The sequence below is a fragment of the Phyllobates terribilis genome, unplaced genomic scaffold (genome assembly GCF_046119375.1).
Source record: "Phyllobates terribilis strain yellow unplaced genomic scaffold, ASM4611937v1 Scaffold_5__5_contigs__length_657084704, whole genome shotgun sequence".
Taxonomy (NCBI): Eukaryota; Metazoa; Chordata; class Amphibia; order Anura; family Dendrobatidae; genus Phyllobates; species Phyllobates terribilis.
Genome location: NW_027362765.1, coordinates 147,997,683 through 148,024,744, shown reverse-complemented (window position 1 = coordinate 148,024,744; position 27,062 = coordinate 147,997,683). Strand labels below are relative to the sequence as shown.

General features: G+C 42.7%; 1 protein-coding gene across 6 annotated transcripts in view; it reads right to left on the bottom strand.

The window, feature by feature from the left end:
* TANC2 (tetratricopeptide repeat, ankyrin repeat and coiled-coil containing 2) overlaps window positions 1-27,062 on the bottom strand; it is a 483,567-nt gene that overhangs the window by 271,905 nt on the left and 184,600 nt on the right. For all 6 annotated transcript variants that reach the window (XM_073683149.1, XM_073683148.1, XM_073683153.1 and 3 more), the window contains one exon: window positions 17,200-17,299. In XM_073683149.1, coding sequence (XP_073539250.1) covers window positions 17,200-17,266 — 67 coding nt within the window. In that variant the 5' untranslated portion in view covers window positions 17,267-17,299. The remainder of the gene's footprint in view (window positions 1-17,199; window positions 17,300-27,062) is intronic.

Sequence of the window (27,062 nt, the reverse complement as noted above, 5' to 3'; positions counted from 1 at the left end):
TAATTATGTAAAAATCATACAATCTGATTGTCTGGCTTTTTTTTATTTTTTATTCTGTCTCGCACAGTTGAAGTGTACCTGCGATAAAAATTACAGACCCCTCCATTCTTTGTAGATGGGAAAACTTACAAAATCAGCAGTGCTTATTTTCCCTACTGTATATACAGCGGGTGAAATAAGTATTGAACACTTCACCAATTTTCTAAGTAAATATATTTCTCAATATTTTCTCTCTGTCATTTTTCACTATTACACATCATTTATGGACATCTATGATTTGATTTTTTTGCCTGTGTGGACTGGTTGGGTTGTTACAGACATCTGGTGAGAATTTCATGTCAATGGCACCGTTTAAGGGTATGTGCACACGATGCAGAAATGCTCAGGATTTTTTCCTGAGCGTTTCTGCATCTCTCTGGCAGGAAAAAACGCATGCGGATTGTACATGCGGTTTCCTGCCAGGGACATGCGGAAATGAAGCGGTCTTCACATGCATTTCCGCATGCGGGTTGACAAGCGCTTCCCAAGCGATTTTAGCATCACTTGGAAAGTGCTTGTCGACTTCACACTATATAAATCCATGCAACCGGCATGGATTTATATAGTGTGTGATGTCAAAAAATAAAAAATAAATCTATACTTTACCCTCTGATGGCCCCCGGTGTCCGGCTTCATCGGTCCCGGCTGCCGGCAGTGAAGACTTTAGGACCTTCCGACGTCAGCGTCACGTGACCCGTCACATGACTCTGACGTCAGCGAAGGTCCTTCTTCATTCAAACGCGAAGTGCCCGGGAAGCCGGCAGGACGCAGCGCGGGCCGTCAGAAGGTGAGAATATATATATTTTTTATTTTATTCTTTTGGTACCTGGGTCTGGATGAGAGTCCTCTCATCCACACCCGGGTACCATCCGCACATTAGACCGCATGAAAAGCGCATCAACATATACAGTGATGCGGATTCCATGCGGTTTAATGCAAGTCAATGGCGGCAAAAGAGCAGCGTTTCCGCAAAATTAATTGACATGCTGCGGATTTTTGACCGCAGCGTTTACGCTGCGGAAAAATCCGCATCATGGGCACAGCACATGCGGATTTCCATTGGGGAACATTGCTGCCCTTCTACCATGCGTTTTTCATGCGTTTCCGCGGCGTTTACGCAACTGCAAAAACGCCGCGGAAACGCATGAAAAACGCATCGTGTGAACTCAGCCTAATACTTATTTCATGTGTATATATATATGTGTGCATGTATATATTATATATAAGTATGTACACTGCTCAAAAAAATAAAGGGAATACTAAAACAACAATATAACTCCCAAGTAAATCAAACTTCTGTGAAATCAAACTGTCCACTTAGGAAGCAACACTGATTGACAATCAATTTCACATGCTGTTGTGCAAATGGAATAGACAATAGATGGAAATTATTGGCAATTATCAAGACACCCTCAATAAAGGAGTGGTTCTGCAAGTGGGGACCACAGACCACATCTCAGTACCAATGCTTTCTGGCTGATGTTTTGGTCACTTTTGAATGTTGGTTGTGCTTTCACACTCGTAGTAGCATGAGACGGACTCTACAACCCACAGAAGTTGCTCAGGTAGTGCAGCTCATCCAGGATGGCACATCAATGCGAGCTGTGGCAAGAAGGTTTGCCGTGTCTGTCAGCGTAGTGTCCAGAGGCTGGAGGCGCTACCAGGAGACAGGCCAGTACACCAGGAGACGTGGAGGGGGCCGTAGGAGGGCATCAACCCAGCAGCAGGACCGCTACCTTTGTGCAAGGAGGAACAGGAGGAGCACTGCCAGAGCCCTGCAAAATGACCTCCAGCAGGCCACAAATGTGCATGTGTCTGCACAAACTGTTAGAAACGGACTCCATGAGGGTGGTATGAGGGCCCAACGTCCACAGATGGACATTGAAGCTATGGACTGGCCCACCCATTCCCCAGACCTGAATCCGATTGAGCACATCTGGGACATCATGTCTCACTCCATCCACCAACGTCACGTTGCACCACAAACTGTCCAGGAGTTGGAGGATGCTTTAGTCCAGGTCTGGGAGGAGATTCCACAGGAGACCATCCGCAACCTCATCAGGAGAATGCCCAGGCGTAGTAGGGAGGTCATACAGGCACGTGGAGGCCACACACAATCCTGCGCCTCATTTTGATTTGTTTTAAGGACATTACATCAGAGTTGGATCAGCCTGTAGTGTGTTTTTCCACTTTAATTTTGGGGGTGACTCCAAATCCAGGCCTCCATTGGTTCATAAATCTTATTTCCATTGATGATTTTTGTGTGATTTTGTTGTCAGCACATTCAACTTTGTATCGAACAAAGTATTTCAATGAGAATACTTCATTCATTCACAACACACAGTACAGACACACACAGTACAGACCAAAAGTTTGGACACGCCTTCTCATTTAAAGATTTTTCTGTATTTTCATGACTATGAAAATTGTACATTCACACTGAAGGCATCAAAACTATGAATTAACACATGTGGAATTATATACTTAACAAAAAAGTGTGAAACAACTGAAAATGTCTTATATTCTAGGTTCTTCAAAGTAGCCACCTTTTGCTTTGATGACTGCTTTGCACTTCTCTTGATGAGCTTCAAGAGGTAGTCACCGGAAATGGTCTTCCAACAATCTTGAAGGAGTTCCCAGAGATGCTTAGCACTTGTTGGCCCTTTTGCCTTCACTCTGCGGTCCAGCTCACCCCAAACCATCTCGATTGGGTTCAGGTCTGGTGACGGTGGAGGCCAGGTCATCTGGCGTAGCACCCCATCACTCTCCCTCTTGGTCAAATAGCCCTTAAACAGCCTGGAGGTGTGTTTGGGGTCATTGTCCTGTTGAAAAATAAATGATGGTCCAACTAAACGCAAACCGGATGGAATAGCATGCCGCTGCAAGATGCTGTGGTAGCCAGGCTGGTTCAGTATGCCTTCAATTTTGAATAAATCCCCAACAGTGTCACCAGCAAAGCACCCCCACACCATCACACCTCCTCCTCCATGCTTCACGGTGGGAACCAGGCATGTAGAGTCCATCCGTTCACCTTTTCTGCATCGCACAAAGACACGTTGGTTGGAACCAAAGATCTCATCAGACCAAAGCACAGATTTCCACTGGTCTAATGTCCATTCCTTGTGTTCTTAAGCCCAAATAAGTCTCTTCTGCTTGTTGCCTGTCCTTAGCAGTGGTTTCCTAGCAGCTATTTTACCATGAAGGCCTGCTGCACATGTTATGTTCTGCTACCAAAGCTAAGGAAAGAGAGGAGATCTGTCCCTACTATAGGACTCAGCTGAATCCCTACGATGTAACAGGGAACCTGATCCTGCGATCAGACCTGCTAAAGTCCTAATCTAGTCTGTACGAAGACCTATAGATGTGGGGAGGGAATCCCTACAAGTACTAAGGACTGGAAGGAATATGGGACACCTCCTAACAGAAATAGTAGCAGACAGACGAACAAACAAAATAGATAGAACATAGAGGTCCGTAGACCAAGCAAACTAACAGAGATAGATACAGAGCACAGGCTAGCTAGAAAGTAGATATACAATGAAGTCCAGCAAAGCCAGAAGGGCGGAGCAGGATTAAATAGGCCAACAAGGTCATGTGACCAGCAAAGGAAAAAAAACCTAACAGCAAGGTTCTAACAGTACCCCCCCTTCTAAGAGGATCCTCCGGATCCCCTAGGACCAGGCTTATCAGGAAATCTCCTGTGAAACGCTCTGATAAGTCTGGACGCGGAAACATCATCTGACCTCACCCAAGAGTTATCCTCGGGTCCGAAACCTTTCCAGGCCACAAGATACTGCAAACTACCTCTATACCGTCTCGAGTCAAGGATGCGAGAAATTTCATATTCCCCGTCCTCCACCACCGGAGGAACAGAGGCAGAGGCGTCACCATCCGACACAACAGCTTTTTTTAACAGAGAGACATGAAAGACCGGATTAATTCTCCAGGAGGTAGGAACCTCCAACCTAACAGCAGATTGGTTGACAACCTGAAGCACCTTAAAGGGCCCTACAAACTTGGGACCCAATTTCTTAGAAGGAATCCTCAACCGCAGATTCCTAGAGGACAACCAAACCATGTCACCAACAGCGAACAAAACCTCCTGTCGTTTCCTATCAAAGTAGTCTTTAGATTTTCTGTTGGCCTCCTGAAGATTACCACGCACATCCGTCCAAACTCTTTCCAAATCACCGGAAAAATTCTCCTCCTCAGGCACGGCAGATCCCAACTTGGAGAACGACCCAAACGACGGATGTCTCCCAGAACAACAAAAAAAAGGCGAACAACCAGCAGAAGAAGATGTATGATTGTTCAGAGCAAATTCGGCAAGTGGCAGAAACTCAGACCACCCCTCTTGATTGTCTGCCACAAAACAACGCAAGAACTGCTCAACATCCTGGTTTTTCCTTTCTGTCTGGCCATTAGATTCAGGATGATATCCGGACGAAAACGACAAATGAATTCCCAACCTGTCACAAAAGGCACGCCAAAAACGAGCCACGAACTGAGGACCCCTATCAGAAACAATGTCAGTAGGAACGCCATGAAGTCTGACAATTTCTTTGACAAAGGTCTTAGCGAGAGTTTTAGCGCAGGGCAGTTTGACGAAGGGAACCAAGTGACACATCTTGCTAAAACGGTCCACGACCACCCAGATGACAGTAAAACCCTCAGAGGGGGGAAGGTCAGTTATAAAGTCCATAGCCAAATGTGTCCAAGGAGCACTGGGGACCTCCAAAGGACAAAGCAGGGTATGTGAGGACTTAGATCTAGCACATATAGTACATTGGCGCACCCACTTAATGACTTCCTTCTGCCATCCAGGCCACCAAAAACTGCGACCCACCAGTCTCTTGGTCTCAGAGATTCCGGGATGACCTGCCAACCGAGATTCGTGACACTCAACAAACAAATCTCTCCTAAAGGTCCCAGGCACAAACAACCTCCCATGAGGAGTGTTAGATGGGGCATTCTCCTGAGCTTTAAGAATCTCATCTTCCAAAACGGAGTCTAAAGCAGCTATCACAACACCTTCTTGTAAAATGTTTTCCCCTTTCTCAGCACCGACTATGGGAGAAAAACTGCGAGACAAGGCATCCGCCTTAACATTCTTAGTACCAGGGATGTAAGTAACGGAGAAATTAAACCGCGAGAAAAACAGTGCCCACCTAGCCTGACGGGCATTCAGGCGCTTGGCAGCATCAAGATATATCAGATTTTTATGATCCGTAAGAACCTGAACGGGAAATTCCGCACCTTCCAAGAAGTGGCGCCAGTGTTCAAATGCGAGTTTAATAGCCAATAATTCCCGATTACCAACATCGTAATTCAATTCAGTCTCCGAAAATTTTTTTGAAAAAAAGGCACAGGGATGTAATCCATCCCCGTTATCCTGAGACAATACTGCGCCAACCCCCACAGAGGAAGCATCAACCTCAACCAAAAACGGCCTAGTAACATCAGGCTGCATAAGGATGGGAGCAGAGGTGAACCTCTCCTTGAGATACACAAAAGCTTCAATGGCCTCAGAAGACCACTGAACCGCATCAGCACCTTTCCTGGTGAGATCAGTCAGAGGTTTGACAATACTAGAAAAATTTTTTATGAATTTTCTATAGTAATTGGCGAAACCCAAAAACCTCTGTATCGATTTCAAACCAATAGGCCTAGGCCATTCCTGCACAGCCTGAACCTTAACCGGATCCATCTCAAAACCTTTGCTGGAGATAATGTAGCCCAAAAAACTAATTCTCTGTACAGCGAACTCACATTTCTCCAGCTTAGCAAAAAGCGAATTGTCCATTAATAACTGTAATACCTCACGCACGCTCCGCCAATGAGACTCCAGATCTGGCGAATAAATCAAAATGTCATCCAAATACACAACCACATTTTTACCGATCACAGGTCTAAGGATGTCATTAATCAGATTCTGAAAAAATGCAGGAGCATTAGTAAGACCAAAAGGCATAACCAGATTCTCAAAATGACCCACAGGAGTGTTAAAAGCAGTCTTCCATTCATCACCCTCCTTCATGCGCAACAGATTGTATGCCCCCTTAAGGTCAATTTTAGAGAACCACTTGGCCCCCAATAACTGGTTAAACAGATCAGGAATCAATGGCAGTGGGTAAGGATTGCGTACCGTAATTTTGTTAATCTCACGAAAATCTAGACAAGGACGTAAACCGCCGTCCTTTTTTTTTACAAAAAAAAATCCAACCGCCACAGGAGACTTGGAAGGCCTAATGTGACCGGCGGCCAAACTTGTCTGTATGTATTCCTCCAAAGCCTTCCTCTCAGGAATAGTAAGGTTAAATAAACGACTTTTAGGAAGAGTCGCTCCAGGGACAAATTCAATAGAGCAATCATAGTCTCTATGGGGAGGCAAAACCTGCGATTCCTTCTCAGAAAAAACTCTCCAAAAATCCTGAATAGGAACAGGCAATTCTCCCCTATCCAAAGCTGCAATACGCCCGTTACAACACTTGTCATAACATTTATGGCTCCAGGATTTAATTTCACTGGTAGACCAATCCAGTACAGGATTGTGAAATTTTAACCAGGGCAAACCCAATATTACTGGAGAAGGCAAGTTATTCAACACTACCAAATCCAATTTCTCATGGTGAACACCATTAATAGTGAGAGGAAATTCACTGACCTTGAGAGTAATATTCTTCAAAGGGGAGCCATCCACAGAAACCACAGCAATGGGGGATGATAAAGGTTCAGGTTTTAAATTGAGTTTTTCCACGAATCCCCCATCAATTACATTTAGTGTAGACCCGCAATCAACAAACACCCGAAATTCCATTAATTTTTCCTGAGCAATCGTGGAAGCAGCTAAAAATATACCCTTGGAATTTAAACAGGCAATACGGGCGTGACTGACCATTTTTTTTTCTTTCTTCATACGAAGCTCACAGCCTTTAATCAAATGACCAGATTTTCCGCAATAGAAACACAAGCCTTCCGAAAAACGACGGTCTTTTTCTTGAGAGCGAGGTGCCACCGATCCAATCTCCATCGGTTCACCACTGTTAGTACACACATTATCATAACCAGAAACTGACATAGCAGAGGATTTGCTCTCATTAACCCTAGCACGCAGTCTTCTATCCACCCGTATAGCTAATTGCATAGCCTGTTGCAAATCCTCAGGTGTAGGATAAGCAATTAGCAGGTCTTTAACCCTTTCACTGAGCCCAGCAAGAAATAGACTTTTCAGAGCAGAATCGTTCCACCGTTTGAGTGGACCAACGACGAAAATGAGTACAATATTTTTCCACATTACCTGATCCTTGCTTTAAACGTCTCAACTCAGTCTCAGCTGATGCCACACGGTCAGGATCATCATATAATAGTCCTAAAGCAGAAAAAAAACTATCCACTGATCTGAAGCATGTATCACTAGGTTGCAAAGAAAAGGCCCACTCCTGAGGCTCTTTGCGCAAAAGTGACATTATGAACCCTACGCGCTGGGATTCATCCCCAGAGGACTTGGGTCTCAAACGAAAATACAATAAGCAAGCATTTTTAAATGAAAAAAATTCTTGATGTTCACCAAAAAATAAATCCGGCAAACATACCTTAGGCTCCAAGAAATATGCTCCAGGACAGTTACTCACGTGCTGACGGAGCTCGGCCACTTCCAGAGAGAGTCCCTGCAGGTGTTTAGCCAAATCCTGAACCGACACCATGATGGAACAAAAAAAATCTTTCCTTAGAGAATTTGCAGGCTGGACTTACTGTTATGTTCTGCTACCAAAGCTAAGGAAAGAGAGGAGATCTGTCCCTACTATAGGACTCAGCTGAATCCCTACGATGTAACAGGGAACCTGATCCTGCGATCAGACCTGCTAAAGTCCTAATCTAGTCTGTACGAAGACCTATAGATGTGGGGAGGGAATCCCTACAAGTACTAAGGACTGGAAGGAATATGGGACACCTCCTAACAGAAATAGTAGCAGACAGACGAACAAACAAAATAGATAGAACATAGAGGTCCGTAGACCAAGCAAACTAACAGAGATAGATACAGAGCACAGGCTAGCTAGAAAGTAGATATACAATGAAGTCCAGCAAAGCCAGAAGGGCGGAGCAGGATTAAATAGGCCAACAAGGTCATGTGACCAGCAAAGGAAAAAAAACCTAACAGCAAGGTTCTAACAGCACAAAGTCTCCTCTTAACAGTTGTTGTAGAGATGTGTCTGCTGCTAGAACTCTGTGTGGCATTGACCTGGTCTCTAATCTGAGCTGCTGTTAACCTTCGATTTCTGAGGCTGGTGACTCGGATAAACTTATCCTCAGAAGCACAGGTGACTCTTGGTCTTCCTTTCCTGGGGCGGTCCTCATGTGAGCCAGTTTCTTTGTAGCGCTTCATGGTTTTTGCAACTGCACTTGGGGACACTTTCAAAGTTTTCCCAATTTTTCGGACTGACTGACCCTCATTTCTTAAAGTAATGATGGCCACTCGTTTTTCTTTACTTAGCTGCTTTTTACTTGCCATAATACAAATTCTAACAGTCTATTCAGTAGGACTATCAGCTGTGTATCCACCAGACTTCTGCACAACACAACTGATGGTCCCAACCCCATTTATAAGGCAAGAAATCCCACTTATTAAACCTGACAGGGCACACCTGTGAAGTGAAAACCATTTCCGGTGACTACCTCTTGAAGCTCATCAAGAGAATGCCAAGAGTGTGCAAAGCAGTCATCAAAGCAAAAGGTGGCTACTTTGAAGAATCTAGAATATAAGACATATTTTCAGTTGTTCACACTTTTTTGTTAAGTATATAATTCCACATGTGTTAATTCATAGTTTTGATGCCTTCAGTGTGAATGTACAATTTTCATAGTCATGAAAATACAGAAAAATCTTTAAATGAGAAGGTGTGTCCAAACTTTTGGTCTGTAGTGTAAATATACAGTAGGTGGACAGAAAGTGTAATAAGGTTATGAAGGGGGAGATTTATCAAACATGGTGTAAATGAAACTGGCTCAGTTGCCCTTAGCAACCAATCAGATTCCACTTTTCATTCCTCACAGACTCTTTGGATAATGAAAGGTGGAATCTGATTGGTTGCTAAGGGCAACTGAGCCAGTTTCACAGATCGAGCTCCCCCATATCTGTTTTCTTTTCAGATAATTCAGATAACACATAATGGCAAATAATTTAAATACTGATCAAAGAAAATGGATTTTAACAGAGTATTGGAAATCTCAAAATGCTGAAACCGTTAGAGCAAATTGGGTTGAAACATTTGGTACTGAAGCCCCAAAGAGACAAACCATTTACCGCATTCGTGACAAATTCAATGCCACTGGCTCAATCCTTAATGCTCCAAAAACTGGTCGACCCAAAACAGTCTGTACATCAGATAATAAACAACTTGTTGATGAAACATTTGTTCAGAGTCCAAAAAAGTCCACCAGAAGAGCCTCTTTGGAATTGTGAATTTCACGAGCTTCTATCATGCGAATCCTGAAATCTATTGGGTGGAAGCTTATCGTCCGCATCTAATTCATGGTTTATTGGAGGATGATCCAGACAGGCGGCTGCAATTTAGTGAGATTATGCTCAACGAAAGTGAAGAAAATCCAGCATTGTATTTATTAATATTTGCACTTTACACCTCTTAGAGCAGGGGTCTCAAACTCGGCTGGGTATATGGGCCGCACATGGAAAAAAATTTGAATGGGGGGGGGGGGGTCGCATTCTTTGCAGGTCAAAGTGCCATTTTTAGTAATACCATTTTTTTTTGTATACACCATCTGAACATTTTTGCTGTGTTTATTTTATTTATAGCTTGGGTCGTTACGGATGTGACGATAATAAATATGCACTTTTCTGTGTTTACTTTAGTTTATATATAAAACAGCATTTTTAGCGGCAAAATATTTTTTCATGCTTTATTTTTAATTTTTTTTTTTTTAATTTTTACAATTTTATTTCCCCCAATTGGCCACATACAGGAATATTGTTTTACAATTAGCACCATATAGTAATTCTGGTAAACATCTAGTAATGTGCCCCATCTAGGTGGTCCCAATCTTGTAGTAATGTGCCCCATCCTGGTGGTCCCAATTTTGTAATAATGTGCCCCATCCTGGTGGTCCCCATCTTGTAATCTTGTAATAATGTGCCCCATCCTGGTGGTCCCCATCTTGCAGTAATGTGCCCCATCCTGATGGTCCCCATCTTGCAGTAATGTGCTTCATCCTGGTGGTCCCTATCTTGCAGTAATGTACCCTAACCTGGTGGTCCCCATCTTGTAGTAATGTGCCCCCATCCTGGTCCTCATCGTGGAGTAATGTGCCCCATCCTAGTGGTTCCTATCTTGTAGTAATGTGCCCCCATACTGGTCCTCGTCTTGCAGTAATGTGCCCCCATCCTGGTCCTCGTCTTGCAGTAATGTACCCCATCCTGGTGGTCCCCATCTTGCAGTAATGTGCCCCATTCTGGTGGTTCCAATCTTGCAGTAATGTACCCTATCCTGGTGGTCCCCATTTTGCAGTAATATGCCCCATCCTAGTGGTCCCCATCTTACAGCACTGTGCCCCATCCTAGATGTCCCCATCTTGCACTAATGTGCTTCATCCTGGTGGTCCCCATCTTGCAGTAATGTATCCCATCCTGGTGGTGCCAATTTTGCAGTAATGTGCGCCATGCTAGTGGTCCCCATTTTGCAGTAATGAGCCCCATGCTAGTGGTCCCCATCTTGTAGTAATGTGCCCCATCCTAGTGGTCCCCATCTTGTAGTAATGTGCCCCATCCTAGGGGGTCCCCATCTTACAGTACTGTGCCCCATCCTAGTGGTCCCCATCTAACAGTACTGTTCCCCATCCTAGTGGTCCCCATCTTGCACTAATGTGCTTCATCCTGGTGGTCCCCATCTTGCAATAATGTGCCCCATCCTGGTCCTCGTCTTGGAGTAATGTCCCCCATCTGGTAGTAATGCCCCATCCTGGTCCCCATCTTATAGAATTGTCCCCTGTGCTGTTCTTCACACACATAAAAGAGAAAAAAAAAAGATTCCGCTCACCTGTCCTCCGTTCCTTTGTGCGCATGCGGCCCAATCAGAGGCCGGCAGCTGACATCTGCGCATGGCAGTGACGCCATACGCCGCTGCGCTGGGACGCAGGTGTCCGCTGCTGGCTTCTGATTGGCCGGCGGCTGGCATTGGAAATGCTGTGCTGGGAGACTATCTCTGCACGGCAATGCAGCGCTGCTGTCGGCGGCTCCTCCTGGACCAGGTCGGGAACGTCAAGGGCTCTGTGCCTGTGGGCCGCATAAACCAGCCTCAGGGGCCGCATGCGGCCCACGGGCCGTGTGTTTGAGCTCAAATATAATAGTGTCAATGTGGAGTCTGGTCCCTATTCAATCTGGAATCAATCCCCTGTAGGAATGAATGCACAGGGGCTTCTGTATTACTGACACTTGCCTGTCTTTTATTATTAGTATCTACTATAACAAAGTGTGAAATATAGTGCATAGACTGTTGTATAGCACGGCAGACATTAATTACATAAGAGATGCATTTCAAGAAATTAATACCTAAAGAGACTTGTGCAAAAAAGTTTGTCGAAGCGTAAGAGGCAGACTTCAAAGCTGTGCAAATTGTTTTATATATATACACACACATATACACATACATGTATACACATATATACATATATATATTTCTTCTGCGGTGTTGCTATCAGGGTGTCAAGAGTGGGAGAAGAGGGTTGCATTGACAATCCAACACAATGGGCAGCACTTTGAACACATTTTATAAGTGGTCATAAACTTGTAAAAAACTCATGAAAGAATAAAGTTACGTTAAAACCAAGCACACCATTGTTTTTCTTATGAAATTCTCAATAAGTTTGATGTGTCACATGACCCTCTTCCCATTGAAAAAAATAAAGTTGGATCCAAAATGGCCGCCATGGTCACCACCCATCTGGAAAAGTTTTCCCTAATGTGCCACAAACAGGAAGTTGATATCACCAACTATTCCCATTTAATTTAGGTGTATCCATATAAGTGTGTGTGTGTGTGTGTGTGTGTGTGTGTGTGTGTGTGTGTGTGTGTGTGTGTGTGTGTGTGAACAATCATCAATGGAAATAAGATTTATGAACCAATGGAGGTCTGAATTTGGAGTCACCCCCAAAATTAAAGTGGAAAAACTGCTCCTGATGAGGTTGCGGATGGTCTCCTGTGGGATCTCCTCCCAGACCTGGACTAAAGCATCCGCCAACTCCTTGACAGTCTGTGGTGCAACGTGACGTTGGTGGATGGAGAGAGACATGATGTACCAGATGTGCTCTATCGGATTCAGGTCTGGGGAATAGGGGAGCCAGTCCATTGCTTCAATGTCCATCTGTGGACGTCGGGCCCTCATACCACCCTCATGGAGTCGGTTTCTAACCGTTTGTGCAGACACATGCACATTTGTGGCCTGCTGGAGGTCATTTTGCAGGGCTCTGGCAGTGCTCCTCCTGTTCCTCCTTGCACAAAGGCGGAGGTAGCAGTCCTGCTGCTGGGTTGTTGCCCTCCTACGGCCCCCTCCACGTCTCCTGGTGTACTGGCCTGTCTCCTGGTAGCGCCTCCAGTCTCTGGACACTACGCTGACAGACACAGCAAACCTTCTTGCCACAGCTCGCATTGATGTGCCATTCTGGATGAGCTGCACTACCTGAGCAACTTCTGTGGGTTGAAGAGTCTGTCTCATGCTACCACGAGTGTGAAAGCACAACCAACATTCAAAAGTGACCAAAACATCAGCCAGAAAGCATTAGTACCGAGATGTGGTCTGTGGTCCCCACCTGCAGAAACACTCCTTTATTGAGGGTGTCTTGATAATTGCCAATAATTTCCATCTATTGTCTATTCCATTTGCACAACAGCATGTGAAATTGATTGTCAATCAGTGCTGCTTCCTAAGTGGACAGTTTGATTTCATAGAAGTTTGATTTACTTGGAGTTATATTCTGTTGTTTAAGTGTTCCCTTTATTTTTTTGATACATATACATACATTCATACATACACATACATACACAGTGGGGAAACGTGGCTGGGTCTTTCAGCATGACAATGATCCCAAGCACACCGCCAGGGCAATGAAGGAGTGGCTTCGTAAGAAGCATTTCAAGGTCCTGGAGAGGTCTAGCCAGTCTCCAGATCTAAACCCTATAGAAAACCTTTGGAGGGAGTTGAAAGTCCGTGTTGCCCAGCGACAGCCCCAAAACCTCACTGCTCTAGAGGAGATCTGCATGGAGGAATGTGCCAACATACCAGCAACAGTGTGTGCCAACCTTGTGAAGAATTACAGAAAACGTTTGACCTCTGTCATTGCCAACAAAGGATATATAACAAAGTATTGAGATTAACTTTTGTAATTGACCAAATACTTATTTTCCACCAAAATTTGAAAAAAATTCTTTCCAAATCAGACAATGTGATTTTCTGGATTTGTTTTCTCATTTTGTCTCCCATAGTTGAGGTCTACCTATGATGTCAATTACAGGCCTCTCTCATCTTTTTAAGTGGGAGAACTTGCACAACTGGTAGCTGACTAAATACTTTTTTCCCCACTATATTATATATAAGAGGTAGGGGGCCCACTATCACCTCCAAAGCAAGTGGAACTGTGCATTATGATGAGCTGTTTAACTGGAAAGGGCCCATATAATGTTACTTATTGCACAACGGCTGTAGGGTGATCATTTGTAAAAATCTTGCTCATATATATATTACACACACACAAACACACACTTATGAGCAAGATTTTTGCAATAGTGATAGTGGGCCCCCTACACGGCTGCACAGGTTGCACCAATGGCACGTCCGCCCCTGTATATACAGTACAGACCAAAAGTTTGGACACACCTTCTCATTTAAAGATTTTTCTGTATTTTCATGACTTTTAAAATTGTACATTCACACTGAAGACATCAAAACTATGAATTAACACATGTGGAATTATATACTTAACAAAAAAGTGTGAAACAACTGAAAATATGTCTTATATTCTAGGTTCTTCAAAGTAGCCACCTTTTGCTTTGATGACTGCTTTGCACACTTGGCATTCTCTTGATGAGCTTCAAGAGGTAGTCACCAGAAATGGTTTTCACTTCACAGGTGTGCCCTGTCAGGTTTAATAAGTAGGATTTCTTGCCTTATAAATGGGGTTGGGTCCATCAGTTGTGTTGTGCAGAAGTCAGGTGGATACACAGCTGATAGTCCTACTGAATAGACTGTTAGAATTTGTATTATGGCAAGAAAAAAGCAGCTAAGTAAAGAAAAACGAGTGGCCATCATTACTTTAAGAAATGAAGGTTAGTCAGTCGGAAAAATTGGGAAAACTTTGAAAGTGTCCCCAAGTGCAGTTGCAAAAACCATCAAGCGCTACAAAGAAACTGGCTCACATGAGGACCGCCCCAGGAAAGGAAGACCAAGAGTCACCTCTGCTTCTGAGGATAAGTTTATCCGAGTCACCAGCCTCAGAAATCGCAGGTTAACAGCACCTCAGATTAGAAACCAGGTCAATGCCTCACAGAGTTCTAGCAGCAGACACATCTCTTCAACAACTGTTAAGAGGAGACTTTGTGCAGCAGGCCTTCATGGTAAAATAGCTGCTAGAAAACCACTGCTAAGGACAGGCAACAAGCAGAAGAGACTTGTTTGGGCTAAAGAACACAAGCAATGGACATTAGACCAGTGGAAATCTGTGCTTTGGTCTGATGAGTCCAAATTTGAGATCTTTGGTTCCAACCACCGTGTCTTTGTGCGACGCAGAAAAGGTGAACTGATGGACTCTACATGCCTGGTTCCCACCGTGAAGCATGGAGGAGGAGGTGTGATGGTGTGGGGGTGCTTTGCTGGTGACACTGTTGGGGATTTATTCAAAATTGAAGGCATACTGAACCAGCATGGCTACCACAGCATCTTGCAGCAGAATGCTATTCCATCCGGTTTGCGTTTAGTTGGACCATCATTTAGTTTTCAACAGGACAATGATCCCAAACACACCTCCAGGCTGTGTAAGGGCTATTTGACCAAGATGGAGAGTGATGGGGTGCTACACCAGATGACCTGGCCTCCACAGTCACCAGACCTGAACCCAATCGAGATGGTTTGGGGTGAGCTGGACCGCAGAGTGAAGGCAAAAGGGCTAACAAGTGCTAAGCATCTCTGGGAACTCCTTCAAGATTGTTGGAAGACCATTTCCGGTGACTACATCTTGAAGCTCATCAAGAGAATGCCAAGACTGTGCAAAGCAGTCCTCAAAGCAAAAGGTGGCTACTTTGAAGAACCTAGAATATAAGACATATTTTCAGTTGTTTCACACTTTTTTGTTAAGTATATAATTCCACATGTGTTAATTCATAGTTTTGATGCCTTCAGTGTGAATGTACAATTTTCATAGTCATGAAAATACAGAAAAATCTTTAAATGAGAAGGTGTATCCAAACTTTTGGTCTGTACTGTACACACACCCATTATAGCTTGATGGAACACACCTTTATTTTTATATCACTGCCAGACATCTCTGGTGACATCTACTTGGAGAACAAAACTATCAGGTGATGAAATTTAATATGCCCAATCCTTCTCTCCCACTAAATTGTCAGGAAGAGTCCGGAGGTCCCATTCACATTAGATAGGCTAGTATTGCCAAAATTGGTGTTTGGAGCCCCTCTATCGGTCTCAGTGGACAGACATCTTGGTTCTACATGGTCAGGTTACACAACAATTCCTCTGGATCCACGAGCCATAGCTTCCTTCACACATAGCAGCTGCTCATTGGGAGTTTGTGAAGCCAGACCTGCAGCAATCGTTTGATTACTGGGCCAACGTGGATTTACAACGGGGTTGAGAGACAGCCTCTTTAATGATCCAATCACTCAAAGCACAGATTTAGATTGGACAGGTTAGTTTTGCCAATTCCAGACTCCGATAAAGCACCACGATAAAAAAAAAAAAATAATAATAATTACAGTCAAAATGACCACACAGAAAAAGCAAAAATACTTCAAATAAAACAACCATATTTGCTCACGCGGTTCACACATTCAGAACTATAAAGATGAGAAGTACAAGAATCCTAGACTCCTTATGGACGCACAACATCGTTATATTTTGTCGTTTCGTCTAGGTCAAATCCAGACAGAATTCTAGAATGTAAGTAAAATAATTATAGAATTCTATGAAAAAAAACAAAGGTTTCATTTTAGGAACCTAACGCCATTGCTAACAGCTTACAGGGGTTGTCCGGTTTAGAAAACTGATTTTTAATTATCCTACTAGAACGGAAAAAAAAGACCCTCATCTATTAGCCAGAGCGAAAAGTGCCTACAAATGGCATCTCTCTGGGGAACCCAGTACATCACATGGCCACCAATTAATTTAAATGAGAGTTGTGCAATACTTAAAGGGAAGCAATCATCAGAAAATGAACTATTGCGTTAAATTTATTTAAAAACATTAAAAAAAAAAGTTTTATCTTACACATTACAATCTGTATTAAAAAAATAGAAATCTTACAATTTTGACACTGGCCACTGGGGCTTTATTATTAGACTCTAACTTCCTGTTTCAGGAAACAACACACGTACATTGACCCCATTGGTAGGATCCTTATCTTTTGTATTGAAGTGTCTAATGAGTGTGTGCAAACTTCACTGTGAAGGGAGGGGGAGCAGGGTAAGCTGGGACATTGCCTATCGTGATTGGTGGATCCTGTATTATCAGCCCGGTATAGAGGTTCTGTCTGTCATTGTAATCCTGCCTCTGCTGATAAGAAAACTCCTGCGATGGCAAATACGAATGTAAAGAATTCGAGGTGGCCAGTGTGAAAATTACAAGATTACTAATTTTGTTTGTTTTCTTGATTTTTTAATGAAGATAATGAAAGTAAAAAAAAAACATTACCAAATAGGAAAAAAATCCACAACACACAAATTCTCCTGTGGTGGTGCTGCAGGGAGATTGAACACTTACCACAGATATTGGCAGGCCTCTTAATTGTAAAAAATAAATCTTGCAAATACTGTATCTTGGGTAAAGTGTTCAATTTCCCTGTAGCACCACCACAGGAGAATTTGTGTGTTGTGTTTTTTTAAGAAAAATTTAGAATTTTTTTTTTTTAACTACATAGTCTTACCACTGGAACGATTTTTCCTGTTGGATTTTCCGCCACTGAGAAGCATTTTCAGACTGTTACGGAACATGTCTGCACTACTGGTACCACCTCAGGCAGAGACCTGAAAAACAAGAGACTTCTGGTCAAAAATTGCAACATTTACATATGATGAAGAAGGTTTTGGCTACACGATTACTCATGGGAAAAAAATAAAATAAATAAATATATATATACATACATACATATACATACACACATACATACATACATACACACACACACAATACATATTTATGCAAACATACACATTACTCACACACACACATATAAATATAATAGTGGTCATCATTTTACTAAAAAAAATTCTTGTTTACTTTAGGACCGCTTATTTCGGGGGTCCAGAAGGTGGCTCACAGCTTAGCAAGATATCGGGTTAAAAAGAATTCTGTAAGGCTATGTGCCCACGTTGCATTTATGAAGCAGAAAATTTCTGCTGCATAAATGCAAGTCCTCTCCCGGAAAAACGCATGCGGAATTCCGCACGCGTTTATCGCGCTTTTTTCGCGCGTTTATCACGCGTTTTCCACATGCGGAATTGCCTTGCGTTTTTTATGCATTGGACAAAGGCAATTCCGCTTGCGGAAACGCAAAATTAAATGACATGCTGCGGATTTTTGAACGCGGCATAAACGCTGCGGAAAAATCCGCAGCATGTGCATAGAACTTGCGGAATCCCATTGGGGACCATGGGGTGCGGATATACATGCGTTTTTCAAGCGTTTACGCTGCGGAAATTCCGCAGCATATACGCTTGAAAAATGCTACGTGGTCACACAGCCTAACAGCTTTTGCTTTCTTGTTCTCTTTTTTTCTAAGAAGTTTGCTCCTTGCCTGGTCGTGCGCCTGTGAGGTGTAATTACATAGCCTTTGTTTTTTGAAAAGGGGAACGTTAATATAGGGATCAATTACACAGATATCCCTGCCAGTCACTCCTCTCCTCTGCTGTAAAAGGAGGATTAAGTGAAACACTTCAGAATTAGGAACTATTTTACTACCATTCCGCCTCCTTTGGACGCAGCCATCTAGGCTCAATGCCAGGACTTATAGCGAACACCTAGCACGGACAGCGGGGACTGTTCAGACCACTGAGATGGGAAGATTAATCCCTTCTGACAGGAGATGACGGCACACACAGGCCAATAGCTCAAGTCCCAACCAAACCTGCAACTTCCCTCCCCGAAATTCCAGCACTTCTAGCCCCACACAATCTCATCAAGCTACAGAATCCAAGACACAAAAAAAAAGCTACAGCACCCTGATGTTTTCATTGATACCATTTGGGGGTAAATATAAAACTAATCTCTTTTTTTTTTTCTTTTCTTTTTTTTTTAAGGAAAATACAGTGACCAATAAACAACAATTTTTTCACCTCTTTCTTTTCCACATTCAACATACAGTTTAAATACGGTTAGATTTTGACAGATCACACTATTTCCGGCATGATGATGCCAAATAAGTTCATGGTTTTTGTTTGCTCTTTTAAGTTCTTTATTTTTCAAAGGGGAATAGTAGGATTATTTTAGCTTCCGTGCATTTAAAAAACAAAACAAACAAAAAAAAACAACAGGTTTTTAATTTAATTTTACTTCTGCCATGGTAATCAATTGGATCTAAACGATCGCATTACGAGAGGAAAATTTAGCCATCACACAGTGATGACATTAGGACAGTGCTTGACAGCAGCATCTAAATAGTTAACAGCAGCGATCAAAGCTTAACAGCTGTTAGAGAAAGGTGCTGCCTAAGTAATACAGCTCTTGAGCCTGTTCCATACAACCCTTAGCGACACGTGACGAAAATGCCGTCACACAGGTTAAGGGGTTCAAGGGAATCTGTCAGCAGATTTTTGCTATTTGATCTGACAGCAGCATAATGTAGGAGCGGAGAGCCTGATTCAAGGGATGTGTCACATTCTAGGCTGTGTGCTGTAGTTTCAATACAATCAGTGTTTTATTAGCAGGAGATTATCAGTAGAGCACTACATATCACGTGCAGACCAGTCAGGCTAATCTGTGTAACCCCCACCACTGATTGGCTGACAATTCACAGTGTACACAGAAAGCTGCCAGTCATGGGTGTGGGCAAGGGTATACACAGCCCAGAGGTCTTAGCTCTGCTGCATCTGTATCAGCTAAAACAGGGATTCTATCAAAACTGCACCAAGCAGCTCATTAAGTGATACGTCGCTGGAATCAGGCTCTCTGTCTACAATATGCTGTTAACAGATTCCATAGCAAAAACCTGCTGGCAGATTCCCTTTAAAAAGGTTGTCGTTTCCCAGTGCCAATGCAGGAAAGGGTAGGGGGATAGACTTGGTGGAACAACTTTTTTATGCCTTACAGTTTCTCAACATTTTTAGCATTGAGGAACCCCTGAAAAAATTCTTACCTATGAAGCTGAACCATTTATTTTACTTCAAAAATGGGGACACAAGGCTTAAAACCTTATATAGCAAAATTAATACAGACCAATATATAAAATTCAGACTCCAGACGTCAGAAGCCACTACTAATTTATACCCCAAAATTCAAACCACGTATAGAAGAATTAAAGCAGATATCAGACCCCAAATTTATTCACACTTCAAACCGTAAAATCAATTTAGATTCCCATACAAAAAAATGTAATTCAGACCCTGACCCTTAAATGTATTCAATAAGCTAAATTAATCAGAACCTAGATCTACCCAGTGAGGAGGACTCCATATGTTACAGCTGGTGACAGTGGGAGTAGTGTTGACTTTGTATAACCATGGTGTTCTTGTAATAAGTGGTTTAGCCTGTAGTCATGTTTCCCTCTGCCGACAACTAATTGAGATTGCAGAGTGCTGCATACATACAACCAGCAGACTTAGGCAGTCTGTCATCACAAAATGACTGTTCAAGCCAGTCACACGAGCTCTGTGCATCCTCCCCCCTACTTGTTTTCCCTCTATCTCTGCCCCCCCACTCCCACCCCTCTTCATTGAATGACAGCGTTGGCTTTACAGGAGTCAAACAGTAAATTTACAAGCAAAACAAATAGCTGGAAAGGTGCACGGAATTGCACGATCACGCCAAGGGTGCATAGAGTGCCTGTGCTTGGTTTGAACAATATGTAATTTTGTGCTGACAGACCTTTTCCATTCCAGCTTTAAACAATGCACTCCAAAAACACAATGCTCAATGCACAAGAAGTTTCTTACTTCAACTAACTAAAGGGGTTCTCCAAAAATACAATAAAATGGCCCCCGTCACGTAATTCAAGTGGCAGCTCATCCTAGTCATGTGTTAGAACATGCTGCAGTCTGAACACTGCCTGAGACCTGTGTCTCAACTGTGAGAAGAGCTGTATAGTGAGCGCACACACCTCCAGTGAGTTTAGGAGAAGAGCTGTGCCATCAGAAGACATAAATCTTCTCCTCAGGTGAACAAGTACAAGCAATTTTTTTCTCCAGCCTCACTCCTCCCTGCTCAGTCAGTCAAGGAGAAGGCTTAGGGAGGCAAGAGACCTTAAGATATAGCTTCTCTGTCAGTTGAGACTGGGGTCTCCGGGGCTGTGTTTCTTCAGACTGCAGCCTATTTTGATATGCAACTAGGATGGCCTGCCATTTGAATTACGTGATGGAGGCCATGTTATCATTTTTGCATTATTGGAGAACCCCTTTAGGCAAATGTTCTAGATTCAAAATGTTGGTATAATACCATGTGAAGGTGGTGCAAAAGTACAGTGCATTATCAGATTGCAAAGGTACAGTTACAACCTGTTAAGTCAAACCCGATGCAGTTTGTCTCCTTCTTCTTTGCCCATTATAATTGTGCTCCCACCTATCCTTTATTTGCACCCATGTTTGCCGCTCCAGTGCATTCATATCAAAGCTATTAAAGGGGTTGTACACCACTTTATATTACCCCTCCAATGTATCCCCCTGACGCCCCTAAGACTTATTGCAAATACCTCCTGTTGCAGATACTGCCTGTGAGTGGCGCTATCACTGGCCGCTCACAGGCATCACGTGACCAGCCAGGGGTCTTTATCTTCCTGGTTCCACGGTGGATGCCAGGCTGTGGGCGGGGTTACCCCCAGCATCACGCCCGGCATCCACCGCACACTCTGCCTCTCCCCATTCATTGGGAAAGCGCGAACAATAAATCTTAGAGGTCCGGGGGGGATACATTTGGGGGGGGGGGGTGAAGTACTGGACAACTGTTTTAACAAGAACTTTTGGCCTGCAGCAACAGAGGTCACTAGTGTCGCCACTCATAAGCTGACTGTGCCAGTGATGTCTACTGCTGCTCCCCAGTGGATACTACTTGAAGCTCTGATATGAAAGGAAGTGAAATCAGATTTATTTTAGGATTGCTACATCCAATAGGTGGCACTATAGGTCAAGTCCTCTTGCTCTCTGAAGAGGCTATTTGCCCAGAGGAGCATTGTATGGCCTATAAGTCATCTTAGAAATACTTGACACTTTCCCAAAGGAGAAACTTTCCACATGGCCTCTAAACCAGCCCAATCAGATCTCCTTTGCGCTGATGAGAGGCAAACACTCTGAAACACGAGTCTGCAAATGGAGTTTCTGGTTTGGCTTCTTAACCCTTTAGCAAGCTCGGACAGGACAGGATGATATTGGAGTTTTTTTATTGCTACATCCAATAGGTGGCACTAGAGCTGTAGTTATCTTGCCCTCTATGCTATTTGCATGAGTACGAATATGCATAAGACTGATAAAAAAAAAAAAAAAAGTGCCACTGTTGTTCCAGGTATCAATTATGCCCCTAGAGACATTACAAAGACCTCTGGGTAAGGACAATGCACAACCCCCCTGGGGTTTGCAGCACACAAGTAGCAAATTGCTGACATGCTTAAAAAAAAATAAAATAAATTAAAAAACACCACAAATACATAGCATTAATAATTGTGTTCCAAACGATAATGCACAATAAAAAAATTACATTGTGGTACCGCATTAGTCAGAAATATCGATTTCAATACTTTTATACCCAAAAAAAAGACAAAAGAATTCTATGAGTGATACCTTTATTTGCTAATATAAAAATATACTTTTTTTCTGGTTAGCCAATAAAGGTATCACGCCTAGAAAACTTTTGGGCATAAAAAGTTCCAAACTATAAATATTAAAAAAAGAAACCTGTTTTACTAGAAATGCCATCCTGAAATCGTCAACTGGCGACTTGATATGCACTTCAGTAATCAACAGACTTCATGTTTTAGCTGCATTTGTATCTTAAAATATAATGCAACAGATGCAATATGACAATTAGTCCAATTTGTGCGCACAGCAGGCAATGGCACAATTTGTTTTTACTAAGAAGAAAAACCCAAGACAGTGGCGATAATTGTGCAGCTTGTGGGCCATGGAAGAACATCCTGTCAAGAACAAACCAGTAAAATGATCATTTGTATAAAAACACTGCAGAGAGCCATCTGAAGCCGAGCCCCAGCGCAGTACTGCTCTCTGCTTCTTCACATATGGAATTCAGCGCCATCAAAGCCTATTTCCACATCATATTACAGACGGCCGACTGCGGCTCCCCAAACATTAAGAACTACTAAAACGTATGGCTACACTGCAGATGTCGGGAAGACGTCATAGTAAAGGGAACTGGAAAGAAAGGAAAGCAGAAGAATAGAATCAGGACTTTGTGTATTACATTAGTGGCTAAATGGGGTCGATGTCGTCTCCTGGGCCCTATAGAGTTATTATAAAACTAATCCGAGAATAAGGTCCACCAGTCGCAACCCTAATCTATCAATGACACGTCTACAGGGATTAGGGGAAATAAAGGCTATGACCACATCAGCATTAGGTACTGACTATAATGGGGTTGGTGGTGCTCATGGTGTCCTCCATCTCACCTACTTCATCAAGCAGTCCTCAAGAAGGTATTTGGTGGAAGTTGAAAACACTTTTTACACATAAAGGAACCCACAGGTTTCTACGCGACTGATACAGGAGGACTGATACAGGATAGTCTTTAAACCAGGGCTGTGGAGTCGGTAAACCAAACCTGCGACTCCTCAGTTTCCATGACACCGACTCCACGACTCCGACTCCCTCATACATGGCTCATGTTTAAGTGATAAATTTACTGTAGCACAGATTCATCTCAGCTAAAAGTCTAGACCCTTAGATCAGGAATAGGACATTTCATAACTTTCCCAAATTCTTATGAAAAAAATATTCCTCATAAACTGCATTGAACTACTGCGCCCAATTTATTATATATTTTAGGAGTCTGTCCATTTTATACAGACGCCAAATCCACAGTCCAGCTTTAAACCTCCATCTTGACCAGATTTATTTTAGGTGCTAATCTCTAAATACATAATGTTTATATTATGTCAACATGTCAGTCCATATACAAAATATGGACAAAAGTGTTGCCACTCCTCTTAAATCATTAAATTCAGGTTTGATGTGTTCCGCTGTTTTACAATATCTAATATGTAGTCTCTGAGCCACATAGTGCATACAAATTGCCAGCGGACACCAACTTAAAGTTACTTTTAAGTCTATTGCTGACTCAATAACTGCAGCGCTCCATACCTCCTCTGGCATTAACATCGGCAAAAAACGTCAGCAAAATGATTCCAAAATGGTTTGGAAAGCAGCTGCCTTACATCACTAAGCACAATGCCAAGTGTCATACAGTGGTGTAAGGTATACTGCCACTGAAGTCTGTCAAACGCACAGTGGTGTGACGATGCTCCTCTATCAGGCAGTCTGATGGACAAGTCTGGGTTTGGTAACTGCCAGGGTAACGTTACCTGCCTGACTGTATTGTGCCAGCTGTTACCATTAGTGGAGGAGGGGTAATGTTATGGGGCTGTTTTTCATGGGCTGGCCTTCTAATTTAAGCAAAGGGAAATCTTAATGCTTCAGCATACCAATATATTTTAGATAACCTTATGCCTCTACCTTTATGGGAACAGTTTATGGGAGCTGTGTAATTCCGATTTGCAACTGATCACTTATGACAAGACCCAATAACAGCAGATTGGCGGGAGTGTTGGTCGTTGCACCCCCACCAATCAGATATTGAGGACATATCTTAAAAGGAACCTGTCACCATGAGCATTCAATTTAATCTGCAGGTATCAAGTTATAGAGCAGGGGAGCTTAGCGGATCTATAGTTTTGTAGGAAAAAATTTGGTATTCCAGCCGTTTCTGGGATTTTCAATCCAGTTGGCGGTCCTATCAGTGACTGAGCGCTTTCTTTGTAATTTTCAGACAGAAATAGCTGTCAATCACTGACAGGACTGCCAACTGGACCAAAAATCCCAGGAAGGGCAGAGGTTTAAAATGATGAAAGCTAAAGTTATACCACAAAACTATATATCAATCTACTCAACTCCCCCTGCTTTATAACATGGTGCCTGCAGATTTGATTGCCTTTTGTTGGTGACAGGTTTCCTTTAAGGATAGGCCATCAATATGAAGAAGTCCTGGACACTCCCTTTAAATCCCTATCCAGTACTACATTTGTTTTGACCTTTTGGCCTACAGTCAAACCTGAATGGTCAGGAAGTATTAAACGCACCATAATATAAGATATATTTTTTATACAGTGGCTTGTGAGAGTATTCACCCCCTTGGCTTTTTACACATGTTGTTACATTACAACCTGTGTTTAAATATTTTTGCAATCTGATTTGTGTGATGAATCAGCACTAAATAGTCTAAGTTGATGAAGTGAAGTGAGAAAATATAGGCAGAAATTAAATTTATGGCATCAAAGAACTAAAAATTGGCATATGCATATGTATTCATCACTTTTGCTATGAAGCCCCTAAAAATTTCTGGTGCAAGTAATTACCTTCATAAGTGACATGTTTAGTGAAATGAAGTCCACTTGTGTGCAATCTAAGTGTCACATGGTCTGTCAGTATATTTATTTAATTTATTTTACTCACTTATTTAGCGCCATTAATTCCACAGCGCTTTGCAGACATTATGGGCACTGTCCCCATGGGGCTCAGAATCTACATTCCCTATCAGTATGTCTTTGGAGTGTGGGAGGAAACCAGAGGACCCGGAGGAAACCCACACAAACACGGGGAGAACATACAAACTACTTGCAGATGTTGTCCTTGGTGGGATTTGAACCCAGGACCCCGGTGCTGCAAGGCTGCAGTGTTAACCACTGAGCCACCGTGCTGCCCAGTATATACACAGCTTTTCTGAAAAGCCAAAGAGACTGCAACACCATTAAGCAACAGGCACCACTAACCAAACAACACCATGAAGACCAAGGAGATCTCCAAACAAGTCAGGGACAAAGATGTTGAAAAGACCAAGTCAGGGTTGGGTTATAAAAAAATATCCCAATCTCTGATGATCTCCCGAAGCACCATCAAATCCATTATCAAATTGAAAGAACGTGGTACCACAACAAACCTGCCAAGAGAGGGCCGTCCACCAAAACTCTCAGGCCAGACAGGGAGGGCATTAATCAGAGAGGCAACACACAGCCCAAAGGTAACCCTGAAGGAGCTGCAGAGTTCTCAAGCAGAGACTGGAGTATCTGTGCATGTGACCACAATAAGCCGTACACTCCATAGAGGTGGCCTTTATGGAAGAGTGGGCAGAAAAAAAGCCTTTACTTACACACAAAAATTGTAAGGCTCGTTTTGAGTCTGTCAAAAGACATGTGGGAGACTCCCCAAATGTATGGTGGAAGGTGCTGTGGTCAGATGATATCAAAATTGAACTTTTTGCCAAGCAAGGTAAACGCTATGTCTGGGGCCAAACCAACACAGTTGATCACCCCAAGAACACCATCCCCACAGTGAAACATGGTGGTGGCAGCATGATGCTTTTGGGATGTTTTTCGGCAGCAAGGACAGAGAAAATGGTCTGAGTCGAGGGGAAGATGGTGCAAAATACAGGAATATTTTTGTGCAAAACCTGTTTCAGTCAGTGATTTAAGACTAGGACAGGAGGTTCACCTTCCAACAAGACAATGAACCAAAGCATACTGCTAAAGCAACACACAAGTGGTTTAAGGGGAAAAATGTAAATGTTTTGGAGTGGCCAAGTCAAAGCCAAGACTTTAATCCAATTGAGACTCTGTGGTCAGACATGAAGATTGCTGTTCACTAGAGGAAACCATCTAACTTGAAGGAGCTGGAGCAGTTTTGCCTTGAGGAATGGGCAAAAATCCCAGGTGCGAGATATGGAAAGCTCATAGAGACTTATCCAAAGCAACTTGCAGCTGTAATCGCCACAAAAGGAGGCTCTACAAAGTACTGACGTTAGGAGAGTGAATAGTTATCCTCACTGAAGTTTTCAGTTATTTTGTCCTATTTGTTGTTTGCCCACAGTTGTAAAGAACAGGTCTACATGAACTGATGCAAACCCTAAAAAAAAATTTAAAAAAAGTGAAATTCCAGGTTCTGCACTAGCTAAACACAAAAAATGCTAAAGAAGTGGATACTTTTGCAAGCGTAGGTATGTATTTATGTATACAAAATTAATTGCACCACACCAAAGCAGATTGCAAAAAAAGGGATGACGTGATATAGATATGTATATTTATTTTACTCACATATAGCACCATTAGTTCCACAGTGCTTTAAAGACATTATCGTCAAAAATATATCTATCTATATAGATATATAACTTCATCCCTTTTTTTGCAACCTCATTTGTGGCAATTCATTTTTCAGAAAACCTCATAAAGAACCATATGTTTACATTAATAAAAATAAATACTTTGTAAAGATTATGCTCGTTAGGAACAAGATGCAGTGATTTCCGAATTAGAAGGGATTCTCCGCTGAGAAATAAACAGGAATGGAAAATTTCAGGGAATCTGGT